Source organism: Sander vitreus, chromosome 8, assembly GCF_031162955.1.
Source record: "Sander vitreus isolate 19-12246 chromosome 8, sanVit1, whole genome shotgun sequence".
In the NCBI taxonomy this organism is placed as follows: domain Eukaryota; kingdom Metazoa; phylum Chordata; class Actinopteri; order Perciformes; family Percidae; genus Sander; species Sander vitreus.
In genome coordinates, this window is record NC_135862.1 from 17142291 (window position 1) to 17158668 (window position 16378).

At 40.5% G+C, this 16378-nt stretch overlaps 1 protein-coding gene across 1 annotated transcript; it reads left to right on the forward strand.

The window, feature by feature from the left end:
* Nucleotides 1-7: 7 nt before the first annotated feature.
* On the forward strand, nucleotides 8-14127 carry duox (dual oxidase). Its single transcript, XM_078257215.1, has 34 exons — nucleotides 8-102; nucleotides 374-494; nucleotides 585-668; nucleotides 764-928; nucleotides 1218-1405; nucleotides 1574-1775; nucleotides 2880-3046; nucleotides 3479-3542; nucleotides 3926-4022; nucleotides 4183-4273; nucleotides 4748-4850; nucleotides 4992-5164; nucleotides 5247-5422; nucleotides 5921-6039; nucleotides 6151-6288; nucleotides 6380-6493; nucleotides 6930-7132; nucleotides 7466-7639; nucleotides 7900-8125; nucleotides 8498-8591; nucleotides 8684-8859; nucleotides 8952-9021; nucleotides 9181-9222; nucleotides 9657-9835; nucleotides 9944-10174; nucleotides 10293-10392; nucleotides 10480-10529; nucleotides 10629-10756; nucleotides 10866-11019; nucleotides 11167-11399; nucleotides 11498-11656; nucleotides 11791-11946; nucleotides 12613-12741; nucleotides 12835-14127. Exons 2-34 carry the CDS (start codon nucleotides 428-430, stop codon nucleotides 12955-12957), a joined length of 4575 nt encoding a protein of 1524 aa, XP_078113341.1. The 5' UTR covers nucleotides 8-102; nucleotides 374-427; the 3' UTR covers nucleotides 12958-14127.
* The last annotated feature ends 2251 nt before the right edge of the window (nucleotides 14128-16378 follow it).

The following is a 16378-nucleotide window of genomic DNA, read 5'->3' on the forward strand; positions in this document are numbered from 1 at the left end:
TGATAAGTTGTGCAACACATGTTGGCTTTAGTATTGTACCATTCCTCACCTGCACCTGTGCTCCTGCACTACTTCTGCCCTACATTTCAGCCTCTACAGTGGGTAAGACTCAACTATTTTATCTTCTCCTATCAAACACGAAGTGCTACAGGAAACAGGACCTTTGGATGTCTGCAGTTTACAGACATGACCAAAAGGAACAGTGTCGAAGTTTAGTAAAGTGTGTTCATTCAAACAGACAAAAAGGTGTCAGCTGTAGAATTCCTGGTTTGTCTTTCTAATCTGTGCTAAACCAACAAAGTATATTACATGAAAATATAATAGAAATATGACAGTAAATGTCAGTTACCTTCACCGTGTCTTCACTTTTCAGAAGTCCTTCACTCCTCTTGGCTGCAGACTGAGCTGAGGAGCATCTCTCGCATCAATGGATTTGCGTAAGCGGGTTTGGAGTATCTGCGCAGCGGTTGGCTTGGTGCTCATAGTCAGTGAACGTAAGTAGAGTTGTACTTCATATTCAGAGTCACTTAACACAACTCAGTTAACCTAGAAAATGCTGTTTAAACTCGACATGTCTTGAACAGATTCACGCTGTGAAATAACCTGGGAGGTTCGTCGCTTTGACGGCTGGTACAACAGTTTGGGATATCCCAGACGCGGAGCTGTCGGTAAGTTACAGTACAAAGGTGCCAAAGTATGCAGCAGCAGTAGCTCACAGCCTGCCAACACACCTGGTCACTTCATTGTGTTTGTGCTCGCGCAGGTTCTCACCTTATGCGCCTCGTGCCCGCGCATTACCGGGACGGAGTCTACCAACCTGTCCAGGAGCCGCTGCTGCCAAACCCCCGCAGACTGAGCTGCCTGCTGGCCGGGGGGCCGTCCGGTCTGCCCTCAACACGCAACCAGACCGTACTCTCTCTGTTCTTTGGTAAATATATCGTGCATTTTGTTGCATTGAAAAGTAGGCCAGAGATCAAAATTGATAAACAAACTGACCCATAATGAACTTTTGTTGTGAGGATGCACCAATATGGCTTAATAATTTTCCACCCACATCGACAAATCAAAGCTTATATTGGCGGATACTAATCCAATAATATGTCAAGATGTTCAGAATCTAAAATGTCTTGTCTGTGAGCCCAAAAAAAAAAAACAAGCATTCAGCATCCAGGTAAATGTTTTTTGTAGTAATGGCTTTATTATTTTTTACTTCTCAGGTTATCATGTTTCTTTTGAAATTTTTGACTCAAGAACTCCTGGGTGTCCACCTGAGTTCATAAACATCCCAGTCCCAAAAGGTGACCCTGTCTTTGACCCCACTGGCACTGGAAAAGTCCTGCTGCCCTTCCAGAGAGGACCGTGGGACAAAGAGTCTGGCCAGAGTCCCAGTCACCCTCGCACACAGGTATCAATATGAAATAACATGTTTGTTAATGTAATCGCCAACATGCCTCCAGAGACAATCAGGAAATATGAAGAGTAGATCAAGTACTGTCACAGTTCTGGTGGATACTTTACATTATGTTACCCTACAAGTGCAATAATTTGAGAAAAACAAATGCATCACATGCAGGTTAACTTGGTGACAGCATGGATTGATGGCAGCTCCATCTATGGCCCCACCACGTCCTGGTCTGACTCCCTGAGAAGCTTCTCTGGAGGGCTCTTGACTTCAGGCTCTGAGTGGAACATGCCAAATAAGGCTACAGGACACAGTCTCATGTGGAGTGCTGCTGACCCCTCTACAGGAGATCATGGACCCCATGGCCTTTATGGTGAGACATTTTATACTTACAGATTCATTCACATCCGACCTGCACCAAATACTGTTTGCAAATGATTCATTGTATTGTCCACAGAGTACCAGACAGTGGGGTTTATAGCATCAGGGGCATTTTATAAATATGACAGGGGAGCTTTTACTATAGTGCACTAAACTGACTTCTACTGTATGTCATTGATTTACTCAAACATAATTTCCTCTGTACCTGGAGTGCAGTTCAACCATATAGTTTAGTGTGACTTAGTGTGTTAGTGTGTATTGGTTGGAGCTCAGCCCAAAAGAGTGGAGCTCAGTGACATTTATGGCCTTTAAAGCCCCCAAACTCATCTGCAACGTCTCTTTCCAACTTCACACTAATCCACAGCTCTGCCTGCTCTGACTGAATTCTCTTCTCCTTAAAACATTTTTTTTTAGTGAATGAAGGTCATTATTACGCTCACAAACTAATTGCACATAATAGATCTCGAAGCAAATCACACTGAACTATTTGGATGCATTTCATTCAAGATGAGATTAAATGTGTTTTAGTGTCTGTTTGGATGAATAACACCTTTAAACAATCTGAAATCTGAACTGTCTAATACAATGTATGTGGTAATGCCCATCCAATCAACACTGCAAGCAGCTGAAAACAAGCAGAATATTATTTCATATACATCACCCTGTGAGGCTTAGTCAAAAGAGGCCCTACATGACGTGTGTTATGACTCTTTAATTATTGTGTAAATGGCTTGTAACACTCACCACAGTAAATCCCTCTTTCTATAGCATAGAGGATGCCGTGCAGGTGTCATGAAACCAGTGTTTGTTGCTTGTGTTGTTAAAGGTGTGTAGTTATTATCTGGGGTGAAGGCGGAGGATCTTCTGTTGTCACCGCCCTGTTGTCACATCCTTAAAAACAAACAGCCAACTTATTATTCCATTAGTGGTTAGAGATGCTCATCAGTCACTGTAATTGGAGTGTGAAACTATGGCGAAAAGTTTTAGCATTCTGTATAAAAACACCTTACAGCCTATTCTCTGTTTATTGTGTGATGTTGATTCACATGAAGGGAGAGCAGAATTCCCTATAATTTGTGCCATCTTCTGTGTCCAGAGATGGGAAATGCCTGGGCGAATGAGAACATTTTCACAGCAGCAGAGGGGATTATCTGGTTTCGCTACCACAATTATGTAGCCTCCAAACTGCATGAGGAACACCCAGAGTGGTCAGACGAAGAGCTGTTTCAAAACGCCAGGAAGATCGTTGTGGCCACGTTCCAGGTAGAAGAAAAAGTCTCCATGTAATCCTCTCGCTACTCAGGTGCTGATTTAATTTGCACTCTGAAGAGAGAGAGGTTGCATCAGCGCCAGGTGGTCGTGATTTTATGGATGAAATTGATGGTTTTAGTTTAAGGGTGAATGCATCATCTCTCACTTGTTTGATTAGTTCAGTCTGTCCTCTGCAAAAACTTTCCTGAACACCACCACACACGTTACTTTTTCTTCTTCTATTGAAAACACGAGTTAACAAACTACAATCAAACTATATGTTTGGTTAAATCCAAAATAACACGCTAAAATTCAATTATATGAAGAAACCATCAAAAAAGGGGGTAAATCATATATATTACCATCAAACATACAATCATGTTGAGATTTAGTATGGATTCACAAAAACTGCAATAACTTTTATCCCTCCTATTTTCCACATAGAATATTGCTCTCTACGAATGGCTGCCTGGATATCTTGGAGACAAAAAGCTTCCTCCTTACCCAGGTAAGACTCAGCCAGAGTGCGTGTGCGTACAAGTGGAGGGGAACAGGTAATGCACTGGTGACCACAAGCCGTGGTGAGGTGAGCTATCGTTGTCGGTGTTTGACAAATATGTGTTCTGTCAGCAAAGCATCACCCTGAGTCTCCTTCTTCTGCTGAATAAGCACCCGCAGCTGAAGAAAGTTAACATACAATGGTCAGATGAGCCCATCACCTTAATAACTCTTCATTTCATATCTATACTGCTTTTGTTGCCTCACTTTGGCTATTCAGATGATAGTATAGATTTTTTGCATGCATAAGGGTTGTTTATAATTCAGCTTGTAGGTTATTTTGTTCTTCTTCTATTGTTTTGTATTATGTGATGATGATTTATCTGTATGCAGGTTACCAGAAGTTTGTTGATCCAGGGATCTCTCCTGAGTTCCAGGCTGCTGCCATACGATTTGGCATCACTATGGCCCCACCTGGTGTTTACATGAGGTATTATTCTTTTTTCTCCTGGCACTGGAAAATCAAAGTTAGTTAAGTTGAGTGTAATATCAAGATTCTGCTGTGAACAGTGCCAGACACCATCTAAAATACAGTATGAACTAAATATTAGAAATAAAACCCTCCGCATTGGCTCTCCTTTTTCCTACAGAAACAGAACCTGCCATTTTCAGAAGATTGTCAACATAGACGGCAGCTTATCACCAGCAATGCGTCTTTGTAACAGCTTTTGGAAACGTCAGGTATATCATGGTCATACTTTTCACACATTTTCATAAGAGTGTATGGAAGGATTTGACAGTAATTTGACTGTTGACTCAGGATGCAGGAAAGTTAAACAATGTGTGTCTCTGAGCACAAATGGGGCCGTTGGTAGAAAAGCATAGTTTTTTGTTGGGCACAGTCTATCAAGTCTTAAACTGAATATATTTCTCTTTGATAAATTCAGAGTTACCTGCTTCATTTTGTAAATGTAAATGGACTGTATTTATATAGCGCTTTTCTAGTCTTAGCCACAGCCATATCTAGTGCTTGCCTAATGAATATTAGGGATATCTGTGGTCTGTTAAATTGTTTACCAGGATAGAGCAAGCAAATAAGACTAACATAGACTTGTGTATTTTGAATGGTCTCCTTGATGAAACCCATTAGAGAGAGGAGATATATTATGTATTAAGCGGTATTATATATTAATGCCTTTGTCATTTTGTTTCTAGAGTGACAGTGTGAAGAGGAGCCAGGACGTAGACAACCTCCTCATGGGCATGGCTTCCCAGATTGCAGAGAGAGAAGACAACATTGTTGTTGATGACCTGAGAGGTGTTTAATCACTCTTATTCACTGCATGTCACAGGAACTGGTTTTCACATGCAAGGCCTTGCAATTTGCATATCATTCAATAAAATGTATTCAAGTCATAAACAAATATGCACTGCTCTGATCTGATTTGCACCCTGACAGACTTCATGTACGGACCCCTGAGGTTCAGCCGGACAGATCTGGTGGCCATGACCGTCCAAAGAGGAAGAGACTTTGGCCTACGTAGTTACACTGAGATCAGAAAAGCTCTGGATCTGCCTCCTGTCAAGACATTTGAAGACATAAATCTTGAGCTCAACAGCAACAACCCACAGGTAAAGTCTTTCAACAAAGAATGATCAAACTGCTTAAAATAGTTTAACAGTAATCCTATGTGTGTGTTCTTGTGTCCAAAAGTTGCTCCACGATATTGCAGAACTGTACAACAGAGACATCTCAAAACTGGAGCTCTTCCCTGGAGGACTGCTGGAGTCTCTTGATGGACCGGGTGAAGTTTTCTCCGCCATAATCTTGGACCAGTTTGAACGTATCAGAAACGGAGACCGCTTCTGGTTCGAGAACAAACAGAATGGGTAAGATCCTCTTTGAAGCTTTTTCAAAATAAAAACAGCTGTCATAGTATCTGATCCTACAGTATTGCGTGATGTGGTGGAAATTGTATTACATAGGGTGAGATCTGAAATGAGGCTTCACTCAACAAAATCTTTTAAGTATTTATTCTTTGCGCAAAGAAGGTTTAGTTCATCAGGAGAGTCTGAGAGAATGAACAAAGAGTTTTGGGAGAGCATTATCCCTATCTAGTTTCTCGAAGGCTGAAAGCGAAGGGAAGGAGGGAAAGTCTGGTCTGAACCAGTTCTGACTATCAGGGAATAGCAACCTGTGGAAGGTCAAGAAGCACTAACACATCTTCTACTTGGAAACATTTGGGCTGAAGGCAGAAACTGTGAAATGTTTAAGCAATAGAACAACAAACCTATAATTTACCATTAATAAAACAACAAAAGTGTAAATTACCATTACAGTGATGCCAATTCTCTTACTACAGTTGTGTTCTTTGGGGTGTCTTCCAGTTTGTTCACACATGAGGAGATCCAAATGATCCGCAGTGTGACCTTTCATGATGTCCTTATCGCAGTCACAAATGCAGAATCCACTGATATACAAAATAACGTGTTCTTCTGGAAGGATGGTAAAAACGTGTATTTTATTTTTGATTCATAAACAAACAAGGCTTTCATTCAAATCAGTGATACAATATTTAAAGCTTGGATTGAAAAAAACGGTCTCTCTGTTGTCCTAGGTGACCCTTGTCCTCAGCCTACACAGCTGAATGCATCAATGCTCCATCCCTGCACTAATGCCACCAAACTTAATTACTTTGATGGGAGCAAAGCTGGCTTTGGGATATTTATCATTGTTCTGTTCCTCTTTCCTGTTGGTCAGTATCACACTCACAAATCAATCTATTTTGGCACAGCAATACTACTGATTTCACTCATCAGCATTTTTGTTGATTATTTTACTTTCAGTTAGTTTTCTGGTGGCCTGTATGGTGGCGTATCTCCGCAAGTACAGGTACAGGAAGTTCCAGAGAAGAAGAAAAGCTGGTGACAGAACAGAGGAGCCAGCTGTGGGAATCACTGGTATGAAATCTGTGTGATTAAAAAAATTCTTCTATTGCTTCTATTATGTCTAATGTTAGTAAAAACATAATATCTATGAGTCAGATTTTATACTTGACTCAATGTCAATTATTAATAAACATCAGCTGACTATCAGCAGCTATGATTTACTGCTGTGCCGGCCTGCAGAAGCCATTATGTATATGCCACATAGGTATCAACACAATTGTAAAACTGAGCTGATAATATGGATTTAAGTGTTAATGATCTTCCTAGATTTACATTCTGTCAGCTTCAAAACCCAACTCATAAACACTAGACAAACTGAACTCAACTGATAATGAGTTATTCACAGGTGACAGTGAAACCAATCTGGTAGTTTTTGTTTTTACACCTGTCCTCTTCATCATCCAGAGTCCTGTCCTGCACCTGGTCTCATTCTGCTTTTGCTCTGCAGCCTTCGAGTGGCAGGGTCATGAAGAACCCCTGCATCCTGTCAGCGTGGAGGTCGATGAGAAGAGGAGGCTGCAGGTCTTTGACAGATCTGGGTCCATTCATCGCTGCCTCAATCTGGGCAACCAGGACTACCTAGATGTCCTTCTCTCCAACGACCAGCACCATAAAGCTCTGCTGCTCAAAGTATCAAAAGAGTACGACCTGGTGAGCAGGGGGTGGTTTTCACTAGAGTTGAGAGACTATGAGGACTATGTCCCAGAGACTATGTTCCGATACCATTTTTTTCTTCCCGAAACCAATTCTGATACCGGAACTTGTGAAACATGAACAAATACATACAGAGATAACAGAGATTGCAATATAACCTTTCATTATCTATTATGACAGTCATAACGGAAAAATAACATAAATAAACTAGAAAATACTCATATTTTTCAACTCATCCAATCGTTGATGCAAGCATGATTCTGCAGATGTATCTAAATCACTTTTTATCTTACTTCACTCCTGTTTTTCTTCTTCTGTCTGCACATCCAGGTGCTGTTTTTTGATGATGAGAGCAAACGTGCAGCGTTTGTCAAGCAGGTGACAGACATCGGGCAGGAGATTAGAGTGATGGAGATGAGAGAGAGGGAGCTGCTGAAGGAGGCTTTAACCAAAGAGCAGAGGGCTCCGATTGTGGAAACTTTCATTCGACATGCTTTCTCTAAGGTACCATCAGCCTCTGGATGTTTACCTCATCCTCCGCTCTGTTACAGCGGCAGCAGCTTTAAGCTCAGCCACAAAATGTCGTCAATCCTTGTTTGAGGTCGAATTAGGTCCGACCTCCAGCCAAAAGAACTAATTGTTGGTTTTGATGGTGACCTCATCTGTGATGGACATACAGTAACCTCAGTTAGCATCGGTGATATTACTAATGACACTATGGTGACATATAATGATCTGTCCCTCACTGTCCCTCTGGTGCACAGGTCTTGGAAATTGAGAAGTGTGACGCTGGGGACATGAGTGGCATTTCCTACAAGAAAGCCAAAGAGGTTCTCCAGTGCGAGCTGACAGCGTCTGAGTTTGCTGATGCACTGGGCCTCAAGTCTGACTCCTTATTTGTAGACTCCATGTTCACACTAGCTGATAAAGATGGAAACGGTTACCTCTCCTTCCAAGAGTTTCTTGATGTGATGGTTATCTTTATGAAAGGTAAAATTCATGACTCCAAAATGTTGTAGCTGTTTTGTGTGTCTAGGCCACTGCATTACATGTACATCTAAAAATGCTGCAGTTGGAGGATTTTGGTTCAAATTGAGTGAGGTTGAATTTCACAAACAAACAAACCAACAAACCTACAGACAAACCGAACCGAAACATTACCTCCTTGGCGGAGGTAATAAATAAAGTAAAGCAAAGTCCATTTCATTCCAGGTTTTAGATGATGTTATGTAGATCTAGATAGCCAGGAGTAAGCAATGGACTACATGAATGGCATGTTGAAAGAAAGTTGATGTCATAAACCAGTAAACAGTATTAGTCTAGTCCTACATTATGTCATTGATGATGTTTGTATTCAACCAGGGTCTCCTGAGGAAAAATCCAAAATGATGTTCTCCATGAACGACATCAGTGGAACTGGTTTCTTATCAAAAGAAGAATTTTCCAGGATGCTCAGGTTTGATTGATTTTTCCATTTTTTCTTTAATAACTGCACCTAGTCTTTATTTCTGTCTGATGGTTCATCTTTGCCCTTTTGATGTGCTGCAGGTCTTTCATTGAAATCTCCAATGGTGCTCTGTCAAAGAGCCAGGCGGAGGACGGCATTGAGGCCATGATGCAGGCCGCAGGCTTTGATGACAAGGAGAAACTCACATGGGAGGACTTCCATTTCCTCCTGCGGGACCACGAGAATGAGCTGCAGTTTGCCCAACTCAATGTCAAAGGTTGGAGAAAGTTTTGTCTTAAATTAGCTTTTTCTTAATTCTCATTTCTCTGACCTTGTCTGATGAAATCAATGTGTTTGCTGTGTGTACAGGAATGGAGAAACAGGGCAAGAAGCGGCTAAGTCGAGACCAGAGGGTGTCCTTCATCTGTCCAGGAAACAGGTCAGAGAACAGGACACACAGGCTGTAATCACTCATCCAGATGACAAATAAAACAACTGTTGCTTGTCACTATGGATAAGAACAATGATCCACTTACTCATTTCATCCCAAGTGACCATTGTGTCCCAGCTTACAATATTATTCTTTTTTTGTTTGCAGCAACATCAAGACAGATGGACTGGAGATACGCAGACGGAAAAAGTTTGTTTCTTGTTTGATTTTTCTGCTTCTGTAAATGACTTTCTGACAATGGACCAGACTTACTATAGAGAAGTATAACACATAAGTAGTTCCTATTTTGTCTCACAGTATTTACTGAAATGGGTTAAAATCTTACATCTTAGTTACTTTTTCATGAGTTTTTTTTCTAGTATTTATGTGTTCAGGAAACTGTGGTTGTGTGGAAAACCATGGCAGCTTGTGGTTTACCAAAATGTTTAGAAATTTATGAAGTTGCACATTTGAGTCTCTCCAACTACAAAGGCTTCACATTACAAAGTAAAAAAAAAATGTCACACCCAACTTCCTCTGTAGTTTTGGGTGACCTGAATATGGTCAAAACCTAAACAGCTAAATGATAGGCAGAACAACAAGTATCCACTGTATCAAAGTCTAATGGATTTAAATATTTTCAGGTCAAGTGTCAACACTCCAAATGTCTATGTGAAGCCCAAGCGTGAGCAGTACATAAGGAACCCAATCCAGAAGAAGATCCAGCATTTCAAACGTTTCATTGAGAATTATCGCCGTCATATCGTCTGTTTTATCGTCGTGTACGGCATCGCAGCTGGTGTGGCACTTGAAAGATGTTACTGTGAGTAGAAATCGTTCTTCTCCTTGTTTAGCTTCCCTCTTTACCTTCAGCATCATATATTTCTGGTCAGCGTTAGCCTTTTCTAAACTGATTAATAATTGTTTTCAGACTACGGTTTGCAGGCCGATTCTACAGGTATACCCGAGACTTCAGTGGTGGGTATCATCGTCTCCCGTGGCTCGGCCGCCGCCATCTCCTTCTTGTTTCCCTACATGCTCCTCACTGTGTGTCGCAACCTCATCACACTGTGCCGAGAGACATTCCTCAACCGATACATCCCCTTCGACGCTGCCATTGATTTCCATCGCTTCATGGCGATGACTGCCATCCTCCTTTCAGGTTGGTAGACCGGAGGAGATGATAGCTAATAGAGATGATGGAAAGTTAAGTTGTGATATCTTTACATGTTTACATTTTACTAGTGTGAGCTCACTCTTTTTTTTTATTCTGACTGTAGTTGTTCATAGTTTGGGCCATGTGGTCAACATCTACATCTTCTCCATCAGCGATCTCAGCATCCTGTCTTGTCTGTTTCCCAAAATCTTATCCAACAACGGGTATTGTTAGAAATTTCTGCCTGACTTTAGCAGACATTTGTACACGTTGCAGAGAGTTATGTTCACTGATTTAAGTTTTCATTTTAGGTCTGAGCTCCCTCTGAAGTGGTTCTGGTGGTTCTTTCAAACTGTCCCAGGTATCATAGGATACTGATTTTAGACCTTCAGTGGTACATAGACTGCTTGTTATATTATGCAATAATTCTGTTTTTTGCTCTTTTTGGTCCTTTTCCTAGGAATGACTGGTGTCTTGCTTCTTTTTACTTTTGCATTTATATATGTTTTTGCCTCACACTATTTCCGTCGCATCAGCTTTCAAGGATTTTGGATCACACATTACCTCTACATTGTTGTGTACATTTTAGTAAGTACTTTTTTGACTTTAAAAATACCCCAAATGCACTCTGTAGTCATGTGGTTTTCATTATGAGAGGCCGTTTTTATGAATAGTGTGATGCTGGCTTTGTCAACAGACAGTTGTTCATGGCAGTTTTGCCCTGCTCCAAGAGCCCCGTTTCTACATCTACTTAATTCCACCTGCATTGCTCTTCCTGCTGGACAAACTGATCAGCTTGAGCAGGAAGAAGCTGGAGATCCCGGTGGTCAGAGCTGAGCTGCTGCCTTCAGGTGACACTTAGCATCTTCTAGAAATTCTTTAAAATGTCTCGTTATTCTCTGTCTCTCCTTATTTTAGTCTTTGCTAACTAATTTGCACTTTTCGGTGCACTTCTAGCACATTCAAGTTCACACTTCCCTTGGCTGTCCTACCTGTAGGTGTGACACATCTGGAATTCAAGCGACCACAGGGCTTTGTGTACCGTTCAGGCCAGTGGGTTCGTATTGCATGCCTGATGTTGGGCACAGATGAGTACCACCCATTTACACTGACGTCAGCCCCGCACGAAGAAACCCTGAGCCTGCACATCCGAGCTGTGGGGCCCTGGACCAGCCAGCTCAGAGACCTCTACACCGAAGAAAGCCTGCTTGAGCTCGGAGCCTATCCAAAGGTAGGTTTAAGCATTATTCTGTGTGTGTAATTAGTTTAATCTGCTTCTCCATTCTTTGTCCTTTGATGACACCGATATTCATAACTTATTTCATCAAGCTGTACTTGGATGGCCCGTTTGGTGAGGGCCATCAGGAGTGGACTGACTTTGAGGTGTCTGTTCTGGTGGGAGGAGGAATTGGAGTCACCCCATTCACCTCCATCCTAAAAGACCTGGTGTTCAAGTCCTCAATCAAGTCCAAGATTCAATGTAAAAAGGTGCTGCTTAAAATCAAACAACCTACCATACATTTTGTCTTGAATCCTTCCCTAAAGCATTATTTATTTGTGCAAGAAGCCCCCTCAATCTCTTTCTCTCTACTCTCTCTCTAACATTTACTGATTATTTGAAGGTGTACTTCATCTGGGTGACACGTACACAGCGTCAGTTTGAGTGGGTGTCAGACATTATCAGAGAGGTGGAGGAGATGGACACCCAGGAACTGGTCTCTGTCCACACTTACATCACTCAAGTGGCTGAAAAGTTCGACCTCCGCACCACCATGCTGGTAAGACCTGCAGTCACCATTTCCAAGTGTAGAAATAGAAAGTCGACTGAAATTCTACTAAATATTTAACAAACATTCATTTTAATGTTGATTTCTAAATACGTGTATATTGTATATTTGTATATTACAGGAATAGTTTAACATTTTGAGACATATTTCATGCTGGGAGTTAGATGAGAAGATTGATACCACTCTCATGTCTGTACAGTAAATATGAAATTACAGCCAGCACACACAGCTCACGTTATATCTTCTTTGTTTAATCTGTAAATTAAAAAAAAAAGAAAAAAAGGACTTCAACAGGTCACTGCGGCCAGAGAAGAAATATTTGTGTACATAACCTCCTATAAAACCACAATTTGCAACTTGATTAAACAAACCAGATATTAGATGCTATACTAGAGTTTTAGAGGTGATGGTAAGAAGGATTTTGTCACCTTTAGACAAAACCATGCTAGCTGTTTTTCCACATTGTCTAGTCTTTATGCTAAGCTAAGCGCCTGCTGAATGTAACTTCATATTTAGCATACAGAGTGTCATTGACCTTCTCATTTAACTCTCGGGAAGAAGGCCAATAGCATATTTCCCTATACAGTTCCTTTAATATTTAATAATAATGAAATCCAATAATGACCGCTCACCCCTGTCTTTGTGATGTGTGGACAGTACGTGTGCGAGCGCCACTTTCAGAAGGTGTGGAGCCGCAGTCTTTTCACTGGCCTGCGGTCTGTCACTCACTTCGGCCGGCCACCCCTGGTTTCCTTTTTCAGCTCACTGCAGGAAGTTCATCCCGAGGTCTGTCCTCCATCCATCTTCATCTAACTCGTGTTTGTCTGAAACATTGCCCAATACACTGTCCGACTTATCAATTTGTATTATTTTCTTTAGGTGGGTAAAATTGGTGTATTCAGCTGCGGACCACCTGGACTGACCAAGAACGTAGAGAAAGCTTGCCAGCAAATGAACAAAAGGGATCAGGCCCATTTTCTACATCACTATGAGAACTTCTAACGTGTCCTCAGCACTGGACTACATGGTTACAGAAGGAAAGATGAGCCACTTTACTCTGGAGAATATGAGCTACTGCAGCAGTTAATGACAAAATCACAGAGCCAATGTAGGAAGTCTTGATTTAATGTAATGTTGAGTGAAAGATATTTGTTGCCTACTGGTTAAATGTCTACTACTTTACATGATCTGTATTATCTAATCATTAATATTATTGTTGCAATTATTTCAATCAGTCAAGGATGGGGAATTTTATATAATATAAAAATACAGAATTGTATTCACAAGTTATGTCTAATCATGCATCATGTGAGTTTTTATTTGTTGTTTGACTCAGAGAGTAACTGGAGTTTGCTGTCATGTACGATGAACTTTATGTTATTGATTTCTTGTGCTTTTGTTTGAAATATCTGTAACAAATTAATTCACATTTTAGCACATCAGCAGCTGTAATGAGGGAGGGCACCCACTGCTATATTATTTTGCCCAACAACATTATTTTGCCAGTTTGGGGATCAAACTGCTGACCTTCTTGTCCCAAGCCGTTGTGATTAATAAAAGGATGTAACAAAAATCATGAGACTTACTGTATAACCACATCAATGCAATTTACCGACTAAAAGAGTACTGCACCGATGCAGCAATGCACACCTATACTATTGTCAGACTCACGATAGACGATTAAAAAGGTTTGTATTGTGTTGTATTGTGACATTAAAATTGTCAAAAATACCTTAGGGCTCAGAGGGTTAACCTTTTACCTGAATACTTACTGTAATGGCATGCAGATATCCAACAATTATTCTATTATTATCTGTTTGCAATTTGTTCAAGCAACAACTACATTTTTCAGCTATCAGTATAATGTAATTTGATCTAATGACACTTCACTTGTACGCTGCAAAACAATTGCTCTGGCATGGTAGTCCAGTCCAAGTCAAGCAGAAGTTGAGTCATAAGGTCAGTAATGTACGATTGATTTTATGTTATTCATTTCTTGTGCTTTTGTTTGAAATTAATGCTGAGATTTAGAAGTCAATATCATGGCTGCCTCGTGAAACGTCCTGAGCAGGAAAAAAGAAACAAGCTTACTCATCCACAGAAGTACTTTTTCTATTTGTATATTTTGTTTGACTTTCATCTGAGTGGCACGAATAAAGAGACTGCACTTCAGCCTAAGGACATGTATTCAAGTGTGTGTGTGTGTGTGTGTGTGTGTGTGTGTGTGTGTGTGTGTGTGATCAAGCAAAAACATCCACTGCATTGATATAATAATATAAAAAGTTAATTTAATATAGCACCTTTTACAAAATAAAGTCACAGAGTGCATCACAAGAGAAAGAATTTTAAAAATTAGACAAAAAAACAGTGAAAAGAACATGCAATAAAACAGAATAAAATAATAAAGAAAAGTCAAAACTTAAAAACCAAATTACAAACATTAGAACAAAGGCCAGTTTAAATAGGTGACTTTTCAGCTGCTTATTAAAAGCGTCAACAGAGACCACAGATCATATGACAATAGGACGGGTGTTCCACAGTGTTGGAGTCACCACGTCAAAGGCATGGTCACCTTTTGTTTTTAGTTGAACGTGAGGGACAACCAGTAAGCCCTGGTCAGGAGACCTAAGGGACATACTGGTAATATAAGGATGGAGCCAGTCAGAGATGTACACAGGTGCCTGACCATGCAAGGCTATCTGGCAGAACAAGAACCTTAAAATGAATCCTGAAGTTGATAGGAAGCCAATGTAAAGAGGATAAGAAGGGAGTGATGTGAGTCATCCTGCTGGACCTGGTCAACAGCCTGCAGCAGCATTCTGGACCAGTTGTAGACGGTCCAGGGATGACTTGTTGAGGCAAGTAAAAAGGGAATTGCAGTATTCCAGCCGGGATTATACTTGTATAAAAGCGTGAATGATCATCTCTAGCATGAAGTGTCTTTGAGTGAGACATTATACCACTAGTGGCCCCACAGGCACCAGGAAGTTTCCCCATTTACAAAAAAAGTAGAAAGAAATACAGAAATGTACAGTGTGTGCTGCAATTACAATCAGTTGCCATATCTTTATATACAGACTATGGTTGCAATTACAAGAATCAACCTGCAAGTTAATTTAACAGGTTTTCTTAACCTTTATTTACTCAGGGTAGTTTCACTGGGAGCTCATTCAGGAACGCCCTGCTCCATTCACACAGTTACACACATTTATCACACAAATCCACTGGCCATGTAACACCATTGCTTATGCAACTGCACTGGCTTGCCTACAGAATATGTTTCAAAGTCCTGCTCCTGGCATACAAGGCCCCACACAATTATACCCCCACCTACCTCACTGACCTCCTGGAAGTTTACACACCAGCCTGCTGAGATCCTCCTCAGCAGGCCAACTGCATGTCCCTATTGTGAACCTCACCCCCCATGGAGAGAGGGATTTCAGCTACATCGCCCCCAAGCTGTGGAATTCACTGCCAGACCACATCAGACACTATAACTCAATTACTGACTTTAAAAACAGATTTAAACATATCTCTTCAAGATGGCTTATGGACTGACTGAGTTTTTTATTTATTTTTTATTTTTATTTTTATTTTTATGAGATGAGATGACTATAATTTTAACAATGTTTGATGACTGTTTGTGAAGTGACCTTGGGTGTCATGAAAGGCGCTTTAAATAAAATGTATTATTATTATTATTATTTACACCAGGCAGCTGCCTGCTAAACCACAATCTGATGTGGTGGTGGCCACTGAGCAGCTGCACAGGAGCAGTCAGGAGTTATGGGCCTTGATCAAAAACACCTCAGCAGTTGTAATGAGCAAGGAACAAGCACCGCTATTTTATTTTCCCCAACAAAATGTATTTTGCCAGTTTGAGGATCAAACTGCTGCTTCTCGTCACAAGCCAGATTAATAAAAGTATGTACTTTCCCCATTCTGGAACAATAAAAATCATGAGACTCACTGTATAACCATATCATATTAGCACTTGAAATCAGTATGCACTGATTCAGCATTGCACTCCTATACTATTGTTAGAATCACGATAAAAAACGTTATTATGTTATCATTATATCCTTGATAAACTTGTGACATTAATACAGTAATATGGGAGGCCAGAAGTGCACGTTTACTTCCCTTTACCTGAATACTTACTGTAATCGCATGCAGACATCCAATAATTATTCTGTTCTTATCTGTTTGCAGTTCGTTCATGCAACATCTACATTTCTTTCAACTGTCAATATAATCTCATTTAATCTAATCGAATCTCAAATCCCTTTTTGTTCTCTGGAAAAAAGTTGTTGTAAATAAGGTTAATATTTGGTCCAAAAATTACATAAAAGAGTAACAGAAAAAAGAAAGGGGTTTAGACATATTAGAAAAGCAGACATTTGTGTGACATGGCTTCTGCATT